At 39.8% G+C, this 21,248-nt stretch overlaps 1 protein-coding gene across 1 annotated transcript; it reads right to left on the reverse strand.

Moving 5' to 3' along the window:
- Positions 1-2,261: 2,261 nt before the first annotated feature.
- On the reverse strand, positions 2,262-21,232 carry KLB (klotho beta). The gene is given in 6 exon segments (XM_080590803.1): positions 2,262-2,814; positions 4,500-5,643; positions 7,017-7,285; positions 11,121-11,628; positions 19,620-20,366; positions 20,368-21,232. Coding segments are annotated over 6 exon segments (3,123 nt in total). The 5' UTR covers positions 20,461-21,232; the 3' UTR covers positions 2,262-2,452.
- Between the last annotated feature and the right edge of the window lie 16 nt (positions 21,233-21,248).

Consider the following 21,248-nt stretch of genomic DNA (forward strand, 5'->3'; position numbering starts at 1 on the left):
TGGGCTCTCTGCATCCTGAACATGTATTTACCACAGGGGAAGGTTGTAAAGCGGAGAAAGGTGGTAGGAGCTCGATTGCTCTTGCTTGTACTTGCATCTTCCACCCCCCAGCTCTTCCCTCAAGCTGTGGCTCTAGCTTCTGCAGCGCTCTGTGTCAGAGACCCGTTACAGGGCTAAACATGGCCAACAGTTTGCTGGAATTCAGGTGTTTAGAGGAGAGGAAAACCAAAAAAAGAGTTCAGCTATAGAAGCTGCTAGGGATACATTGCTCTGGAAGTTCTCTAGCATAGCAAAACGTGGGTGAAAACAAACTGGAAACAAGTTACATCTTGTCAGTACATCCCTAGAGCTGCCTCCCTGCCTCTCTCCAGGTGTGTTGTACCTGCACAGCCATGTGTGATCTGTGCAGGCATTTTGGATGCATTGATGGGATGACTGAGAAGGCTGGCCGCTGTGAATTTAAGTGATGGTACAGCTCGTGGGGAAAAAAACGGGGCTTGTTTTGAGATTGCCGAAAGCAAACTAAGGGAAACCTCCGGTACCTGAAAAATTAATAGAAGGTTCATTTATCCTTGAAGTCCGTTATGCCCAGGTTGGTAGCTTTCATTTAATGCAGCGCTATCATGAAACCCAGCCTAGAGGACAGAAATAAAATGGTAACACAACTTCAGTATTGTTTTCTGCTCAACAGTTTAAAGTCCTTGCTAGATAGAGAGAATTCAAAAGGAACTGAAGAGGTCGAATGAAGTCTAGCCTAGGGAAGCTATGTAGGACAACTGTATCCTGTATTCCACTGCCCGTAGGCTGTTGGAGGCCAGTTTTTCATGTACTGAGACCAGTTTTGCAGCACACAAACCGAATTGCTCTAGGTTGATGCTAAACAGGTGGGGTGCTGCAGGAGTTTCCACGATGAGCTCCATCCACCAGCACAGCATTCCCAGGGCCAGTCTAGAGCTTCACTAAAGTAAACCCCATCAAAACGTGGAGGAGTTTTGTCTTCAGCACAGTTTCACTCGCTAGATCTTGTATTGCACTGACTGCTAATCCAAGCACACCTCTTGCTGTGGCGTACTGCAATGAGCAGCTCTGGCAGCGGGTTGGAACGGTTGGTGGGGCTGGGAGAGGAGCTTCCGACGGTCCCCTTCGCTTCTACAGCTGAAGGGCTGGCTTTAGGCTGGCTTCTCCTATGGACTTGATGTAACTCAAATCTATGGGGAGATATTACAATTTAGCATTGTCATGCTGCAGAGCTTGCGCTAGGCAAGGTATCTTCTGTAAATGCAAGGGAGTCCCTTGGTCATTGCTAACTAGGTACTCACAAAATAACCCAGACTCACAAGTTACTCAAAAATGAACGAAACAAAGAAAAAGCATACATTTCAGTCCAAATACAACAAAATAGAGCTGCTGTTAGAAAACATTTTTGGTAGAATAGCATCTCTGAATATTATTTAATTTGTCAAATAAGGTCTTTGCAGCAAACCTCATGCAAAGAAAGGTGTCTTGGCAGAAACCTGTGAAAACGTCATTTTCACTAAAAAGGTTGCACACAATTCTTAATGGAATAAATACTTCAGAATAATAAACTTATCTCATGGGATTTATACCAGCCATGGTTTGCAATGGTACTTTAGCAGAGCTAAGATGATGATTTATATCAGATTTTCTATTGAAAATATATTTGATGAACTATCAAAGTGCAGTTTAGATTAATCACTCTCAAGTATATTAATATTTACTACTTATTTTCATGTTCTCTGCTCATAAAAAGTTTATGACTGCCCCATTTTGGAGAGGAAAGATAGTGATTATATATAATTATGACTTGTTTCCTGTGGCTAATGTTAAAATCTGATCTCTTTGTCTAATATATGAGATACAAGTATGTTGGTCGATAATGGAGTTAACCTGGATTTGTTCTTGTAGAGGTATCGTCAGACGATGGCCCAGCACATTTCATTCCTGGTGTTGCACTTACTCGAAAGCTTGTGGGCTTTAATAACACTTTTATTTATAAATCCTAACGACTGCAGTTTCATGCTCAACAACATTTACGACATGAATATACATCACAGAAAGTTCTGGTCCAAAGAGGTTGAGGTTCATATAAAAGTGCGCATCAGTTCTCACAGCTTAATATCTCTTTTCAAGTCAGACTGTTTGTAAGGTTATTCCAAGGCACAGGAGAGTCGTAAAATTTTCTTCTTTCCTTTTTTAAATAGACGAATTTTTCTTCTATGTACAGAAGGTGAAGAAAAGTAATTTCACGAGAGACAAATGTTGTCGTAGCTCTTCTTCCTGTGCATGCAATTACCTTCTGTTTCCAAACGAAATGCTTGGTGAGTATAACTGGAGTGACTCGTAGTGCTTTTCTGCAACTGTCTATTCTGTGTGGCCCTCTGTAGAACGCACGCAGCAATGAATCTTGTTGAAAGTGGGCTTGTGCCCCCTTTTAAAGTGACACACAGATGCGCTGGATATTCTTTACCTTAAAACGTTTTCTTCTTTTTCTTTTGTGAAAAACAATGATGGTTAAGAGCAAGATAAGAGTAGAGAAAAGACAGCAGGCAAAGAATATTAATGGTTTCTTCTGAGAAATAAATAAACAGAAGCTACACTCCTTTTCTTTGTTGGAAGGATCACAGATTGAATAGTCGGCAGGAAAGCCATTATTACTTATCAGCTTGTTGTAAAATTTTATTGAAGGTTTCCCTTTTGAGTCAGAAGTGAAGAATCCAAATCTGGGCTTGGATTTTTCTTCAGTCAGTTTAAATGCGTAGTAACCTCTAATCTTGACTTTATCAATGTAGTATGCTGGGAGGGAAAAAAAAAAAAGAGAAATGAATGATTATCAATGTAAAAAGCATAACCATCAGAAAATATTTACTTACAATTAGTGCTTCCAATAATGCTCAGCTCCAGCTATCTTAATTATAAGACTGTTTCAAAATAAATAAATAAAAGAATTTGGGATTTTCTGGACCTACTCTGTGAAAGGTGGATTTACAAAGATACTTAGCCTGTATCTTTGAATTCCTGCATTTATTAATGGCACTTTGGAAGGTAAGTGCTTGCCAGCCTTCTTCCCACCCCCTGCATTGAGTTGGGCAATGGGACCATGCCTGAACCCACCTGCAGTGACCCACAGGGAGCAGCTGCTTGTCTGGGTCCTGAGAGAAACATTCACACAGTTCCTGCCTTATTCCAGATCCAGCTGCTCAGCCCCTCAGTGTACTTGGCTGTTAGTATGCTGCACGGAAGCACTGAGTGAAAATACTTTAATAAAATCATAAGTAGCAGTCCTTGGTGAGTAAAGGTCTCTCCAATCCATATGTAAGCAGGGAACATGACTGGGGATGTGAGCTGGACTCAGCAAGAACATTGTAAAGTGGGGAGACCTTTCTGTGAAGTATCTGAAGTATCATGCTATCTGAAAACCAAAATGGGAACGCTATGATGAGTGCCCTTTAAATGACCTTTTCCTTTGGGTAACAGCAGAATAACTTATTGTCCTCTTGTTTGTAATGTGAAGTCAGCACGAAAAGTAAATCAGCAAATACTCATTAGTCCTGTGGTGACTGAGAAAGAGCTAAGTGCTGGAGGGGGAATGCTCTGGTTATTGTTAGTGTCCAGAAGTAATCTGAAGCCATGTTTAGCCATGAGTAATTTGATTTTTTACATAGCTAGCTTCTAGAGAGCCAGTATACGCAGGCTGTGTTTGGGGACAGGCTCCTCAGCAGAGCTTTTGGACACCCCATGTCCTGATCAGGGAAGTCTTCAGTGACTGCCAGTAGGAAGTAGTGCAGCGTTATACTGAAAGTCTTATTTTGGGTGTATGGTTCAGTTACTGCCTTTCAGGTAACTTTTTGTGGCTGCCTGGGTCCCAGCCTAATGGCTGAGCTCTGCTGTGTTTCTCATGAAAAGCTGTGCGGAGCTCACTGCTCCTTTTTAATGTCTGGTTGGAGGAGAAGGGATGGGAGGGATGAGGCCTCCATGGCATTGCTACAAAACAATAAGCTATTGCTGAAGATCATTGCCTTGGACAAAGAAAGAGTCTTGGGTTTTGTTCTCTACCTCCGTAACTATTAATTTTTCTCAAAAGTAAAGAACTAGATTTCTGTAGGTGCAGAGCGAAGAGCAAGTAGAGGAGCAGGAACTGGAACTCTCCCTTCAATAGGAGCTCCTTAATATCTGATGACCTGCCATCTTTCCTCTGTGTCCCCCTCCAGGTCTCATTGGGCCTGTTTCTGCTTTACTGTCCAATGACTCTAGGTAAGCAAGCAAGCAAGGAGGCTCTTTCCTTTCTCTGTAGAGCAGAAATTAGAGTTGTCTCTTGGTATTTGTTGATCTGAAATAACATCTTCTATGAAGTTCTGAGACTAGCTACTCTGTTGATGCAGGCCCCTCCCCTCGTCCAAGCTACTTGCACTGCTTGGGGCAAGGCTTAGGTCTATGCCATGAAAAGAGCTCCAAGAGGCTTGAATGTATCATATACTTACCTTTTAAAACCTCTTGTACATATTTTCCTAAGTAATAATTCCGAAGTTCGTCGTTGTCTAAGGACTGGTCGTCTATTCCATTGGCCGTGATGTAAATATCTATGTCACCGTAGGTTCTTTTAATCCACTTCAGAACCTTGCGCACTCCCCAGGGCACCACTGCCAGGCGGGAAGGGGAGCTCAGGCAGGTGATGTCCTGCAGAAACTGGATGTCACGGTCAAACTCGTACTGGCTCCCATTCTGGGGCTCGTGAATCACAAATCGCGTGGTGAAATGATTCAGCGCGTAGAAGTCAGCTGCACCTTTAACGAGCTTCTTTTCCTCGCTCGTGAAAGACGGCAGAGAAGAGTGTGAGAGGCCTTTTCTGTTTTTAAAGAGAATGTATTCCCTCATTGTAGCTGGATAGTCCCCGGTCTTAAATATGGGGTCGGCAAACCAGCCAATTTCAAACTGAAGGAATCTGTTGGCAGCCTTGGCGTGGGATTCGAAGTAGGGGTTGGCAGGCTCGGCCCAGTCCGAGTGCAGGGACAGGGACACTTTGCCATGCTGGAAGGACCGGTACTGCTCATCGTATATCTTCCAGGCCATGGCGTGAGCTATTAATAAGTTGTGCGCAGCCCGGTACGTGTCGCTGCTGCTCCTATTGTAGACATCGCTGAGTCGGTTAGGCTCGTTTATTGTAATCCAAAGTTTCACCAGATCACCCAGCTCCCGAAAACATAAAGCTGCGTAGTCTTGAAAAGCGTAGGCAGTAGAGTGGTTCAGCCACCCTCCCGTCTGCAGCAAAGGGGCCGGCAGGCCCAGGTAGGCGTGCGTCGGGTGGTACAGGGTGACCATAGACTGGACATTGAGTTTTAGCACCTCGCTGATCACACACCTGTAATACCTCAGCACTTGCCTGTTGACCACTGACAGATCTCCGTTGGGTAAGATTAGTGACCAGTCAAGTGCAAATCTGTAGTGGGTGACTTTCATTTTTTCCAGGAGGTCGAGTTGCTTTTTAATACTGACGAAATCCGTACACTGTGCTGGCCGGGTTTTTAGCTTCACCCCTTCCACTTTGTGCAGGAGCCCGTCTCCTGTGACGTTCCACAGGTAGAGGTTTGAATCGCAGAACTGGGGTGAGGAAGCCACGGACTCCGCCTGTGGAATCGAAAATAGTGTGTTAAAGTGGGGTCATACTGACCCTGCCACCAGCCTACACTACATACATTTTCACACAGATAAATCTTTCTCATGGGGTTCACTCTGTGGTCATGCAAAGAGGGGTTCTCATGGTGCTGACAGGACCACGAGGTGGTTAAGAAGAAGCAACAGGGGATGCAAAAGGCAGACATGGACTGTTTTGGCACTGCTGCTAAGATCAATCTTGTGAAACCATGGTACAGCGATCCTTGTTCTTACCGGTAGTCCTTCTGCCTATGCAAATATCTGACACAAACAATTTGTAGTGTTTAGTATGAGTTATATCCTTGCTATCTTCTACATGTTAACAAGATTTTGTGTCACGCAATATATTTTTTTACTATTCCAAATTTTAAACATTTTTGTAGGATTTATAATCATACAGTGAAGTTCAAAATACTTAGATTAAATGTCCTTTTTTTTTTTTAAGGAAATGGACTTTTCTGTGCTGTGTGTTTACATGGAATGATTAACAAAATGTATAGAAGCTTTACTTTTTTTTTTTCTATAGGTGTCAGTGAATCTGTTACATTACAAAGTTTTGTTGGTATTTTTTGAAGCTGACTTTTTTCATTGGACTACTTTTCTGTATACGATGACAAAGAGCATCTCAACACTGACAATAGATATTGGTCATATTATCTACCAAATTTGAAGCAGAACTAGGTACTTTGGGAAACAGTTTAGGAAAAAAAATGGCATGATCTGTTTTTAGATGTGAGCAAAAATGATAAAGGCTACATGTGCTGATGTTGGTTATCTTCACCTGTGGCCTAGTCTTTTTAAAGAATGGCTGATTGCCCGCTTGTGTAAGTGGCACTTCTGGCCAGGCTCAACCCAAGAATCTGTTCCTGTCTTGTTCAGTAGCTTTAGATGAGGTCTCTAGTGCGAAGTTAACTCTCCTTGCACCAGGGTGGCCACCTTGTCCCTGCTCTGTGCCACCCTTTCCCCTGTGCTGCTGTGGGTAACCACATATCCATGCTGTGAACTGCATTGGCAAACTCCCCTGGTTGAAAAACGACCCAGTCTGGAGCAATGTCTTGGCCTAAAATTCCCTGATCTGATCTGCAGCTGGGAGCAGGTGAGCAGAGCAAAGGACTGGGGTCTGCTGCTGCCAAGGACACGTGCCCAGCACCCTGTGACTAGCTCACACTAGGAACCCATCAAACCAATAAAACTGAACCTATACAGTTATGACTAGGCTTAAAAGGTCTGCTTGTAATGTGCACTGAGACTCCTGAACAAAAGGTGCTATACTCAGTCCTCCATTCACAAAGTAAAACTCTGAATTGCCCTCCCAGCACCGGTCTTTTCAGTATTTTTACGCTTACCTTAAGAACAGATTCTGTGATACCCCAGGAGAAGTCACAGGAAAACTGAGCTTGCAAACTTGGGGTAGACTCTCTTGGGAAGAAGCCATTTTCTTGTATGATTTGCTTATAATACCGTGCAGATGACTTGGGAATCCTTTCCTTTTTTTCGCTTTTGAAGTCTACATAAAACAACCCGCGCCGGATGTTGTAAGCATGTTGCCATTCAAAGCCGTCAAGGAGCGACCAGGCTGTGTAACCGAACACATCTATGTTGTCGTATTTAATAGCTGCATAAAAGAAATTAACATTCATTAGCCATATATTTAGGACTCTAACATATATGAGGGATGATTTATGAGAAAGGTCTATTCACTTTGAAAATCTTGAGGGTTTTGTCAGTGCTAAGAGGGTTATTGGCCCATTGTAATTCATTGCAAAACTGTGATAGAAATTGTATAGCCTAGTCCTTACTCAGTAAAAATACGAAACCAAAACCTACCAACCAACCAACCAAAAATCAACCACCTGTTACTGGTTCTTTAAGAAATTAGTGTTGAATGTTTTGTGGTTTGTTTTTTTTTTTTAGCTGCATTTGGTGATTTTTCCATAACAAATCTTTGCCAATAAAATTAGAGAATTCTGACTAAAAAGTAAGACTAAAAATCACTTGTTTTAGATTGCTTCTTTTTTTGTACTTGTCATGAGGCTAAAGCCTTCTTTTATTGTCCAACCTTTACTTAAAGTATCCCTGCAAGTTCTAACATTCATGAATGTCTCTTCAGCTTCTAAAAATTAAATGTGTTGGTATGGACATATGACTTCAGAAGAAGCTGGATGGATCAACCCAGAGATGGAAATGCTTGGTTTAGTCACATGAAATGCATGTTTCTTCTTATTGTCTCTATACTTTGTAAAAGATTATGCTCTTACGTCTAGCGTGTGAGGAAGATAACAAAATTAATGCTTTCTCTGATGTGGAACCTGATCACTAGGAAGGATGGTAAAACTTCCAAACCAGCTTCTTGCTGGACACCAAGTAATATCAACATTCATCACGCACTTAGACCACATGCCAACTGGCAACCTGGAAGAAAAAAGTCCAAATTCCACAATCAGTCCTGTTAATGGCTAATTGCCACCTTTTAGCTAGGAACTAATGCAGGATAACTCCCCACGCTAACTCATAAGGGCTGGAATATCAAGGGCAAAGCAGTGAGCAAACAGGGTTACTGTGGATGTTGACACAGACAAATGGACAGCCGTATTTTACCTGTCCGCCAAGTAATAAAGATGAAGTATTCCGATGTAAAGCTCTCACCCAACAATATTTTGCCTTATTTTCCCAGGACAGCATTTCAGCTTGCATAATTTTATATTTCCAGTCAACTTTTTTGCCTTAGTCACAACAGGCTGCAATGTCAGAAGATGGTTTTGCACAGTATTTGTATTCAAACAGCAGAGAACAAGGTACCCAGGTGTACTGTCATAGTCCAGCAGTGTATTTTACTGGCTGCTGGTTAAAAAGATCAGAAAGCCCAAGAATTTAGTGTCAGTATATAAGAAACAGTTAGATAAGGATGGAGCACTGGCAAGAAGATAAGGGAATTTAATGAAGTAATGCACGTATTTTGAAGAGAAGCAACTTCTAAATATTAGGGTAACCATGGGAGAAGACACAAAAATCTTTGAGAATATCAAATGCAAAACCTGGAGGCGGAGAATGATGTAGAGAATAAAGAAATAGGCCAGAATGCCCTTGAAAGCAAAGATGAGTACTTCATGTCTGAAATTGGGAAGGTTGAGTCACTGGAAGTAGGCACATAGGGACAGCCTAAATGACATTTTTGAAAAATTATTTTTTGTAGAAGCACTCTGAATAGATGGAGTCTAAATTAAATTCTCTGAGCAAAAGGCACTGCAATAATTGTGATGATGCATGCCTAGATGAGAGATTTGGCTGTTTAAATGGCTAGGACCACCCCCCCCCCACACACACACACACACACTATTTTATGTACATTTTGTGGTAAAAATAATTAATATTTAGATGGATGATAGGTAGAGATCCTGTGGATCACAATGAGAGTATATTTGTAGTGTTTGCAGTGGAAGCAAAAGGAGATGGATGAATGTGGTGAAGAAATTAAGGAGGGCTACTTGCCTTGCTGAGCTTTACTAATACCTAACCATCCACATAGTGACACCAGAGAGAAAAAGACCAAGTTTTGCATTTAGACAAAAAAGAGAGATCTGTTGAATAGACACATAAATCTGTGCATTGCCTGCAAAGAAGCGTCTGAACTGGTGTCTGTTGCCTATGCAGAGAATACAGTGTAGGAGGAGAAGACAACAGAAGTCAGGATCTTCACTTGAAATTCGGAGCGAGAAGGAGAAAAGTCCTCCTAAAAACTAAGGGGATGGCCAAGGGGCAAGAACAAGGGGCTGAATGTAGAAGAGGTCAGGAGTTAATTTGTCACCAGAGTTAACATCCATGGAAGCAGATCTTGAGGCATTTATGAGTCTACTATAGTTGGAGTCTTGGGGTCCTCCTGTAGAAGTGTTGGTTTCAATATTGACAGATTTATGCGTGCCACCAAAAAGCTATAGCTCCAATTAGAATCACAGAATATCCTGAGTTGGAAGGGACCCACAAGGATCATTGAGTCCAGCTCCTGGCTCCACACAGGACCACCCAAAAAATAGCCACGAGCCCATTACAATCTGGCCTATATAAATGACATTTTGAGGTTAAAAAGATCTCATTGGTTTTGCTGCAAGGAGCACCTTTATGTTATACCTGACTTCTCTGTCAGTTAAAATATGAGAATATATTCCAAATGGTACTCCTGATTAGACAAAGTTTGCTTCACCAGAAAATGCGTTAGTTAAGAGGTAATCCTGTATTTTGAAGCAGGGATTGAAGTATCATTATACATATAAATGTAGATTACAGTTCTGTGGTTATTGGTTGAACATTGAACCAAGTATTTCAGAAGTTTGGATGCACAGATGTTTTTTACAGGCAGGTCTGCTCTAGAAGATTGAAAAGGTGCATGCTATGGATTTCTTCCATAAGTGTCCAGAAATCTACCTGCTACGCATCTTCAAATCCAGGCCTGCACCTAGGATTCCCCGCTGTGTCAATGCAGTATTTAAAATAGCATAAACTGGATACTGGAACGTAACCTCCTCAAAATCTGGCAAAGTCAGGCCATACCGTATATATTAGCCTGTGTGAAGTTTACGACTTGGATCAACTTTACATGGACAATCTTCATTAGAAGCTTAATTATGTTTTTTGGTGATACAGGACTTCCTGACTTCCTGACTTCTCACGTTTTCCCTTTTCTGAGGATAAGAAAGGTTTTTCATGAAGGATCTGAGCCAACCCATGACAACAATATGGCATGTGGTATATGATGCAGAAGGCACTGCCCTGCTCTAAGGCTCAGTAGGTGTCACTCCCCCAGCACCGAAGCTGAAAAATGGGATGGGGAAAAATAATACTGGTTTTGCAGAGGCTTCAGTTATTAACAGTGTTTATGTTTTGTATAATATTAAATCTTTTGCCTTCAGACAGCACACCCTGCACTCTGGCATTACGAAGGGAAAATACCGAGATTAAAACGGTGTATTTAAAACACATTATCTCTGTTTGCCATTCCGTAATCTTGAGGAACGATTACTGTTTTTCTGCTGATTTACTTTGTGTGTTTGGCACTAGAGTAGAACCTCAGCATGGCGATGACAGCCTGTTGTCACTGCCTCATTTTCCTGCTGTCAAGGTATGTACCCACATGAAGATTTTACAGTTGGGCTGCCATCAGTGAAAAAGTGATATGCAATATATTTGTTTACATTCATTTCTGACTCAGTTTTGTACCCAGATGTTGGACTTTAGCTTCCTGGGACAGAGACTACATTTTTTTTTTCTGTTTGTACAACACCTAGCACCAGTGGATCCTGATCCATGACTTGTACTCATGCAGTAGAAAAAAATTAATAATTAACTTAGTCACCATTATGTCTTTTAAAAAAGATTAAATCATTAAAAAGCTAAATGATCTTAGAAATTATATTTAAAAACTCTCCAAAAATCCAACAACTAACTTGCACACAAACCTTGTAAAACCTTATTTATGAAGTTTTTCATCATGTAGATGGCTGTGGTGTCATCGGTTTTCACATGGCTGTCAGTGAACCAGCCATTCTCCGCAATCAAGATCCGAGGACTGTCGTATTCCAGTTTAATCCAGTTCAGTACTTCCCTCAAATTGAGTGACAAGTTTTGTCCCATTTTCGGTAGAGTGTTTGGAGGTTTGAAGTTATTAGGACCAAAGGAAAATGCAAAGAAGTCAGCTGTTCCTTTTATGTACTTTTTTTCATCCTCAGTAAAGCGTGGCAAAAAAGATAATTCATTTTTCAGTTCTTCTGGATAATCACCATCCCCGTGGATGGGTTTAGCAAACCATCCAAGTACTCTCTCCACAGACTGCTGGCATTTAGAGATGTCCAAAGCATCATCCGATCTGTTGGGTTCGATCCAGTGGGATCCCAAGACTATGGACATCAGCCCCTTCTGATATGGTTCAAAGTGTTTTTTGTAGTTATGCCAAACTTTTGCATGAGCCTGGTAAGAGAAAAATAACATTAAATTATTACTCTTTAATAAATCCCTGCATGTGCAAGCAGCTAGACAACCAGGTAGCTAGATCTGATTTGCTGCAAAATTCTATGGCAATATTGATGAATGGTTAAGGTACAATAACCACACTGCACAGCTGCAGTGGGCAATAACTGTTGTAATGCAAGGTCCTCAGATGATGGTAATGCTCAGCATCTCCTGTGTGCTGTTCCTGTGACACATCAGGCTTGTGGCTTTTTGTCTTTTAACATGGGTCTGAAGGTTGCAAGATGTCCCAGCAGGTATGTGGAATAGCTCTTCCAGGCACTTTGGGGCTAAACTGCTGTTGACAGTGGGATTTGAACTCAGAGAACAGAGTCCCAGCTAGTTCTTTCTTTGTAAAGCAGTGATCACTGACACGGTTAAAATTTTAAACTGTTTTTCCAATTTTTACATAAATGATAAACCTCAAATTATGTTTCCTTTGTCAACGTTGGCTCTGTGCTATTGATTGGTCTGTACTATGGGGGCAACCTGGATTTACTCTGATGAAACCACGTCCACCCCATATTGTTGTTCTTGCCATTTACTTCCAGCGGTTTGAATTTGGACTAATCGCACAAGTGTTCAACTTTTAAGTATTTGCACAGACTCTAACTATAAAATTTAGAGAAAGGTGCAAGCTGCAGCTGCAAAGTTTGAAATAAAATGTCAAGTTTTATAGTTCTGTGTGAGAATTTTGATCCAGGCTTTTAGTTCATTTCTTCTTTGAAGATATAACGTGATAATTTTCCTGACAGTACATGAAATAGAGCAAATATTCATTTTAAGTATTCATTCTGAGAGCAGTACCACTTTCATTTGAAAAGAAAATCTGTCAGCCTCATCTCCTAAATTTTATTGATTATGACATGATTCAGTACTCATGATAGGCCAAATACGGACTTCTCTAGGATAGACAGAAGTTTTGCTAAGAGCGTTAGTGGCAATGAAAGCATGCCTTGTATCACATCTTAATTCAATTTTTCTGATCTTCATCACATTTTATAAGGCTTAACATTGTCACACACCAGAATTACCTTCAAATGTCACATTGTTAATTGCTTAAATAAGAGATCACAGCACTCAAGCTTTCTACGGCCTATGCATTAACAGGAATATATGGGAGATTTAGGAACCACTAGCATTGTCCTGAGTCCTATAGGAAAACAGGATTGTTAGGGTGTCAGAGAAGGATGGCTCTGGATCAGGGTGAAGGAGGAGGATGTGACAGAGGAGAGGAGCTGACCTCTCTCCCGCTGATGAGTTTTTAAATAACTCAAGGTTTACATTGCTCCTGAAGTGTGGCTCTATATGCTGAGCTGGAAAGAAAATAACTGTTTGCACCCAGAAAAAACATCAAGAAGCATTGTGAAACACTTAGAGTGCTGAGTTAGACTGTCATCATTACCAAACCAAACAGTGTTGCTTACATTTGACAAAAATTTCAGTTAATTTATCTAGAAATGCACAGCCTTGACAGCTTAAAAAAACCCCAAACCAACAAACGGCCTGGTGTCAGGTAGATATTTAGCTAAGCTCAGGACTACTGCAGAAGTACCGTTTGTGAAATTTTTTGTATCGGTTGTTTATGGTTTCTAAGGTCATGCTCGTAACATTCGTTCAAGGTCTGTCTTTGAAAGTACTGATAAAGCAACATTAACCTTTGAGATTCAGGCTAAAGGGAAATCAGCAAAGTTGTACTCAGGAGACGAACTGCAAGATACAGTCATGATATTATAAAAGGGATTTCTTACTGGTCTTGTCAGAAAATGTATATGGCCAATGCCATCCCCTCACTGTCCTCTCCAGAAGGTCCCTTCAGCCCCAGGTGGCCAGGCCTGTTTTGGTGTTAGCCTGCACAGGCATCTGCCCCAAGGGATTTCTCACATGGTTGATATATATTTTTTTCCCAGACACAGCCTACTACCACCACTGTTTAATGAAAGGTGTATATTTGCACTGGCTTAACAAGAAAAGCCCTGCTGAAATCAACTGTGTTATTCACAGGGCCAAGTAGCATGACAGTGGCATCAGGTAAATCTTAGCAATTCCATGTTTCTAAATGAGGTGGAGAAAGAAGTCTTTGCCAAAAAAACAACTAATTAGCATGCATGACCGACAAAACAACCAGGGAGAACTCATTATATTCATACACAATTTCAGGAGGTTGATTGGAAGAAAGTAAAGTTACTACTAAAACATTGCCTGCACCTGTGAAAACAGCCACAGGTACAATTGTACAGGAGCAGACGTCTAGTACAAATACAAATACGTACATTTAGGGTAAGTCAAGATAGCATTTTCACAGCACAAATTCATGTGTGTCATCTCCTAGTTCTGAAGGTTACATCTATTCAAAAATAATTGTGGCTGGTCTATATTAAGGTCTTTACAGATGTAGCAGAGGCAATAGCATCTGCTTGTCAATATTTCTGGTTTTAGTTAATTGTCTGTAAGGCAGCTTAGCACCCTCAGATGAAGGGTGTTCTCTAAACACACTATTATTGATGGAACCAACCGATTGTTAGCATTTGTTCTGTAAGACAGCATGAAATAAACATCATTCTAAAAGCTCTATCATATATATATATTATAGCCATTATAATGGCTATATTGAGAAAATCTTGACTATTTTTTTTTCTTTTTCTTCCCCCCCCCCCCCCTTTCAGTTACAGTTTAATCCCTAATCTTTCACTTTCCTTGTTAGATCAAGGACAAATGTCAAGGCTAAGTACACAGTGAAAGCAGGATCGATATTGTGTATTTATTCTAGATATGCATGACATTAATTTCAGCATATTGTCCTGGTATTAGTATAGCAATTATTCCATAGATTTGAAAGGCACAGCAAGTGCTATGTCAGTTAGCATTAACCCTGTAAAAAGGCTAAATAGAATGAGTTGATTTAATAAAATAAAGACAACTGTGTTGTTCTCCCCTCTTCTTGAAATATTCTCATAGTGCTTCAAACTCTGACCCTGTAAATTATGTTGTATGTAGACAAAAAGCTTATTCTTGAAAGACCGACACTTTCAAGTTCATAAGGTTTATTAAAGTAAAGCAGTTTTCCCTGAATGCCTCAGCAATGAGCACACAAAACAAAGCCAGGTGTATACGGAGTTATTTCAGAGTGCTAGAGAGCAAGAACATTTAGAATTAGAATTTAAAAAATCCTAATAAAATGATTCTCACTTTGTGTTGTTTGTTTTTTCAAACCATGAGGAGCTAGAATAGAGAATTTGATGACGATGGTGTAAAAATCACTTTAGAAGAAGAACAGGTGTGTGGGGCTCATTTGGAGAGTTTATTTCAGTTCAAGGCACTTCTGGTCTGTGGTAAAGATGACATGTGGTCAGTAGAGCTAAAACTTTTTTTTTTTTCTTTTTTTTTGGCAAACTGACTCTGAAGCTGAATCCTTGTGAAGAAAAAAAAAGGCTCTTGACATGCAGGTGACTAAGTTTCTGAACGAGTGGTTTGAAGGACTGAGGTTTTACTATCAAATTTGTTGTATGCTATCCATCTTGCATTTGGCTTGCATCTTTCCTGATGATTTCCAAGAAGTGTAAGAAAGCTAGGCTGAAAATAACTAATTGTATAAAAAGGTGTGAATCAGTTCTGATTCAAAACTTGCAAAATACTGTCATCACTGATGATGGCCACTGTTTGAAAAATCCTCTGGCAAAGACATTTACAAGCATAGACAAATCCACTGTCTGTCCTAGAGCTATCCTTGATGGAGACCAATTTCCCTCCTCCAGTAAGAAATATGGGCACTGGCGTAGCTTCATCCTTCTAGACCCTGAGGAGAGGAGGACCCTTTGCAGAAAAGGAAGAAAGTGTCTGGGTGGACTTAGAGATAAAAATGATTCCCCATTCATTCGGTAGAATTTTTTTTTTAAGAGAATGAATTATGGTACTTCTTTGGGAAAAGCTCATCCAAACATCCCAAAGATGATGGTGTCCATGAAGAGATCCTGGCATAGAGACTGCTACCAAAGAGCAGGGAGTAACACAGCTGGGCTCAGAGATGAACCTGATCTGTAACAGATCTATATGGAGACATCATATTTGAAAGGGAATGTGTTGCCTTTTCCCAGTATATGTCATGAAACCAAGCCCATGAAAATAAAATAAAAAATTGTAGGGAGATTTCTGTATTCTGATAGTTTTCTCCTGGGGTTTTCTGCAAGATGGAAGGAAATGGGGAGTGTGAATGGTCTTTAACAGAAAACAAACAAACAAACAAAAAAGCAAGCCTGTATCTGCCTGTTACTTAGCAAAGGCAGAAGTGCCTGGAGGGCACCAATACAGAGAACGAAAAGGCAGCCTGGTCTGTAGTTTGTGATATTTACAAACCTCAGTCTAAGTAATATATAGAAAGAACATAACTAGATCCAGAGTTAATGGTGATGATAGATCAGGTAAATATCTGATTTAGCTCCAGTCACAATGATTCACCTGCTTTATACTTTCCTGCTTCTTGTCCAATTTAGTTACTATTAAATCAAAGAAATCCATGTAATTTTTCTGTGTGCAATTTTTTTCTTCTCTATCTCAGTATGACAGCTGCCTCAGAAGCAAGCTCACAGTTTCTGTGTCTTTGATGTGTCTTTCAAGTGTCACATGGCAAGTCACATCTTATTAATTGCTTTGCAATGTTGCTTTGGTAAAGTGGTGTCTGCTTTAATGAATAAAGGAGATACAGATTGACTGTCACTCTCCATACGGTATAAGATTTCATGTGTTCCAAATATTAGTGATAATGATCATCCAACCGAAAAGAGTTTTACCTACGTGAACACCTTAGCAATTCATAAGCTTCAAACTTCAGATTTCCTATTCATTTCCTGGCAAGTAGTATCAGGTCCTTTAAAATGGTTGGCAGCCATTATGACCCTCTGTGTTTATCATACATAGTAACATGCAATGTGTATTTTAAATTGAAATGGTGTTCTTCTATATACTGTTTTCCCTGTGTGGCGTTCCTAAGCACTCTGCTTAGCAGCCTTTGCCTCTCTGTTCAGTAGTCCTCTTTATTTATGTAAAAGGCAAGACTGTCTCTTGCCTTTAGATGTAGATGCATCTGGTATTGCCTTAGAGGGATGCAAGCAGGAAAGAAGGAAAGCACGTGTTAGCTGATACATAATACTTCATGCTAATAACAGTATATGTCTCTTGAGTTTGATGAAGATAGGTAAGCCCTCCTTTTGTTGAAAATCCTTGATAATTATCAACCTAATGACCTACCAGAATTCATTCACGGAAGCAGACTGTTATTTTATTGGTTTTAAATTGTATGGACTTCTTCCTTTTGCCACCCAATTATTTGAGTTTTGAGCTGTTGGGTTTCTTTAATCTACTAAAATTGTCAGTTAAGAGAAAAATTCTTCAGCCCTCTTCTAGAGACACAAAAATCTTCATTGACTTTCAAACTGTTCTTAAAACAAAATAATCCAAAGTCCAGAAAAGCTGCAGTTTATGATCTGTTATATTGTTTTTGTGATTCTCTGAAACCTAGCTTCAGTTTATAATGGATATACCATATAAAAACACTCCCTTATGCAACTGGTAGTTTGCTCTCACAACACTGCAATTGCAACAGTGCACTGGCAAATTAAACTAAAAGTAGGACTAACGAGAGAGACCCATCTATGGTTTATCTAAAGATACTCTGTATATTTCTACAAAAAGGCTTTAGAATGATTATTCAGCTGTTTGCTAAGTAACAGAGTGATGGCTAGATTAGTTTAGATTAGTTTCTCTTGAGCATTACAGATCTGGTTTTCCTGCTCAGCATATTTAACAGGTGTACCTGGTAATGTACCTAGGATGGGATAAGAATATTGTCTTTCAACAGGCTGTCCGAAAAGGAAGCCTTCATATGGACAAGAACTTGGCTCTTCCTAAAGCCACTGACATAAATGGGAATTTTTACAACAAAATTGACTCATGTCAACAGGCTCCTCAAGAGCTTCAATTCCATCTCCAACCCCAAAACATCATGCTCCAGTTTCTCAAATGCATTACTACAAAGTTAAGATACTTTGTAATGAAGACCTAAAATCTTCAGGAATTTTAGTGTCACAGGAGAAAATTGCTAGTACATCAGGCAATTTTCATGGTGCTGTGAGAAAGATACCACATGAAAATAACTTCTGCCCAGTAACAACAACAACAACAACAACAGCTAATGTTGCTGAAAAGTCTCATTAATTCTTTCATTTAGGTAATTTGTTTTATACTTGGATGCACAGATTTTAAGGCTAGAATGAACTATTAGATAAAGACTGAGTTAAATAATATTATACAAGGAAATTAATTAAGTAATTTGAATATCAGACCCAGCTGTGCTTGACTTCCTGGCACACCTAGTTGATTCTTCAGCAGAGGTATCGCGCTCTGTGCTGTGTGCTGCTTACATGGATTTTAGAGTGGGAAAATTTAGAAATTGCCTAGTGGATAACCCAATTTTGATTGTGCCACTCAGAAACTCAGGCAAGCAATACCACAAACTCGTGTTGTGTCTTTTACATGTATTGTATCATATATAACACTTGAGAATGAAAAAAATGATTGGACGTCAGTTCTCTTTGAGACGCTTCACAAATCTCTATAGTTAGATTATTTTTGTGCTGTCTGAAATCAGTAACTCTAGATACTGAATGACTTTTTTTTTTTTTTTGTATAAATCTTCTACTGACTGCAGAGTGAGTTTTCTGAAAAAGGTTATTCTCCAAGTCGAGGCCTGGAAACTAATACATGATATAGAAGTTGCAGAATGTTTTAACTGCTCTGGTAGTTAATATTTCCCAACATAAATATTTCTTTCTGTATGACAAATATATTCAGATTTATTTCTTAATTATATTTGTAATGCAGGGTATGTAGTACAAAAATTCTCTTTGTGACAGCTAGGAATTGTTTGAGCAGGGGGCATTATACTAGCTTCTCTATCAAACAGACAGGACCATGACTTGCTCTTTATAGTACTTTGAGCACTACAGATAAAAAAAGCTATATTTATATTGTTAATTATCTTAAACTGCTGTTATTGGAAATTGTTTTAAAATAATAGCATGAGAAAATAAGAATATATATTCTTATGCATACAGACAAGCTACTCTGTAGAATGAAATTCATAATCTATTAGAGATGCTGTAAACTCTGTAAAGCACCAGCATGAATGTCTCCGCATTTTTCCTTAAAGATACAACCCACTTCAGACTTTTCTTTTTGTCCTTTCCAAAAAAAAAATACCATGAACTTAGGACCCAGTACTGCAGCTGCTGAAGCTATTGATCATGGGATCAAGCCTTTCAGTTGTGTAATTCTGTAGAAGATAGCCAATACATAAAATAGCACCAACATAAAAATTAAAATGCTGAAAATGCTACAGAAATAATGTAATTTTGAAACTCTTAAATACTGAAGGGGACATTTGTTTTCTTCTCAAACCAAGAACTGATGACCTCGCTAATTCAGTGATAAACATTTTGCAGTATGATCTTACTAAGCCAGAAGTAATCATATATACACATCTTCTACTGCTAGTAAAACTGATCCAATAGGCAAATAGAACTAAATCTCTGTATAAACTAATGGAACGGTCATTTTAGCGTAGCTGAATGACTGAACAGTCATTTCAGTGTAACTAAATGAAAAGAAAAAAGAGGGAAAACTATGGTCTTTAATAGACAGATGTTGTAGGCAAAAAGAAATTTAAATAAATCAATAAACAAGCACCTTAAAACAAATAATTACTGAGTCAGCTGTTGTGACTACAACATTGAAATCAATTTGAGATTTTGAAAAAAAACAACTGCCTTAGCTAAGGGTTATTTCTTGATGTTTTCACATTCTTTGATTATTTTTTTAACATTGATTACACGATTGATTCATCCCATTATTTCCTATGACAGTGCAAGATCAGTTTATAAAACCTTACTATACTGTACCTTGATCAGATTGTGTCCTACAGTGTAGACAGTGGTTACTTTCCCTTTCTCTCCGGGAGCATGAATACCTGTGCCATACCCATGCCAAGCAACTAAGTAAGGATTATGGATGGTAATCCAATACTTAACACGATCCCCAAAGGTCTGGAAGCAAAAGGTGGCATAGTCGTTGAATATATCAATTACTGATTCATTTTTCCATCCCCCATATTGTTCTTGCAGTGTCAAGGGCAGGTCCCAGTGGTACAGGGTAACCACGGGGTCAATATTTCTGTAGACTAGAGAGTCAATAAGGGTGTTATAGTACTGGAGTCCTTTTTCGTTGGGAGCTGCTACCACCCCAGTGGGAAAAAGCCTCGACCACGAAATTGAAAACTGGTAAAAGGTAACTCCCAAAAAATCCAGAGCTGACAGATCTTTGTCCAGCAAGTTGTAACTGTCACTGGAAACGTCCGTGCTGTCAGCATCTCTGAACTCCGTGTGGATGAAGCGGTCCCAGATGGAGGATCCTTTCCCGTCCTTCCTCCAGCTGCCTTCCACCTGGAACGCCCCTGTCCCTATGCCCCAGAGAAACTCTTTGGGGAAAGTGTCATACAAAAACATCTGTGTTTCACTCACGGGACTGGAGTTAGGGTCCTTTTTCCACACAGATCTTCCCTCTCCGGCAAGCCCAGCGACTATCCTTATGAAAACTAATGTCCAAAAAGCAACAAATCTCTTCAGCCGTCGGCCACACATTATGCCGTTTTATAACGCCAGTGTTAAAAGTCAGATTTCCTTTACTGCCGCTGAAAAAAATCCATTCATTCCCTGGAGTCCCTGCTGTGCAGACTGTCTTCATTTGCCACTAACTGCTGGAGTGTCTTATCAAAGCTTCACTAAAAGCTTGCGATCGTAAAAGCCCTGTCAATGATTAGCCTGAACTGTGAGACCTGGAGTGGGTCAGAGAACAGCGTAATTTTTAGGGAGGTGGCCTCTGTATGATCACTGAGACACCTAGGCTGAGTTCTTCCTGCAGGAAAACATGTTACCTGAGCAATACGAAAAGCTCGGTCACTCGATGAGAGCATATAGGTGACAAAGGGTGCTCAGAAGCTATCCCATTCTTTGTTCCTCGTGCAGCTGTTTCAAGGAGAAGAAATAGAATTCAGACTACAGCCTTCATTTAAAAGGCAATTTATCAATTTTTAATGAATCACATGTTAAATAAAAAGAGCATGCCAGAAGGGTTTGGGGTCTTTTCCCAGAGTTTAACTTTACCTATGTGAATTTAACGTACAACATTAGGATACAGTTTATTACTAGAACCAAGACAGACTCAATAAAAACAAACCAAACTCCATTTTTCCCCTCTTTGGACCATATTAATTTCTCTCTGAAGTTTTTTCTTTGGGTACAAATCTCCACATATTTACCAATATCTTGTGAATATTTCCTCATATCATCCACTCAGAGAAAAGACCGAGCTTGCTCCTTTTCTGGGGAGACCCCTGAGTGCTATTTTGTCTCTCCCCACAGCATAGCAACTTAATGAAGATTACAACACTTAGACATATGCACATCCCACTGACTATGTATAAACACAAAGCAGGTCAATATTTCTTCCAAATACATGCACCCTTATAAAAG

This window comes from Anser brachyrhynchus (genome assembly GCF_964034855.1).
Source record: "Anser brachyrhynchus genome assembly, chromosome: 4".
Lineage (NCBI taxonomy): Eukaryota > Metazoa > Chordata > Aves > Anseriformes > Anatidae > Anser > Anser brachyrhynchus.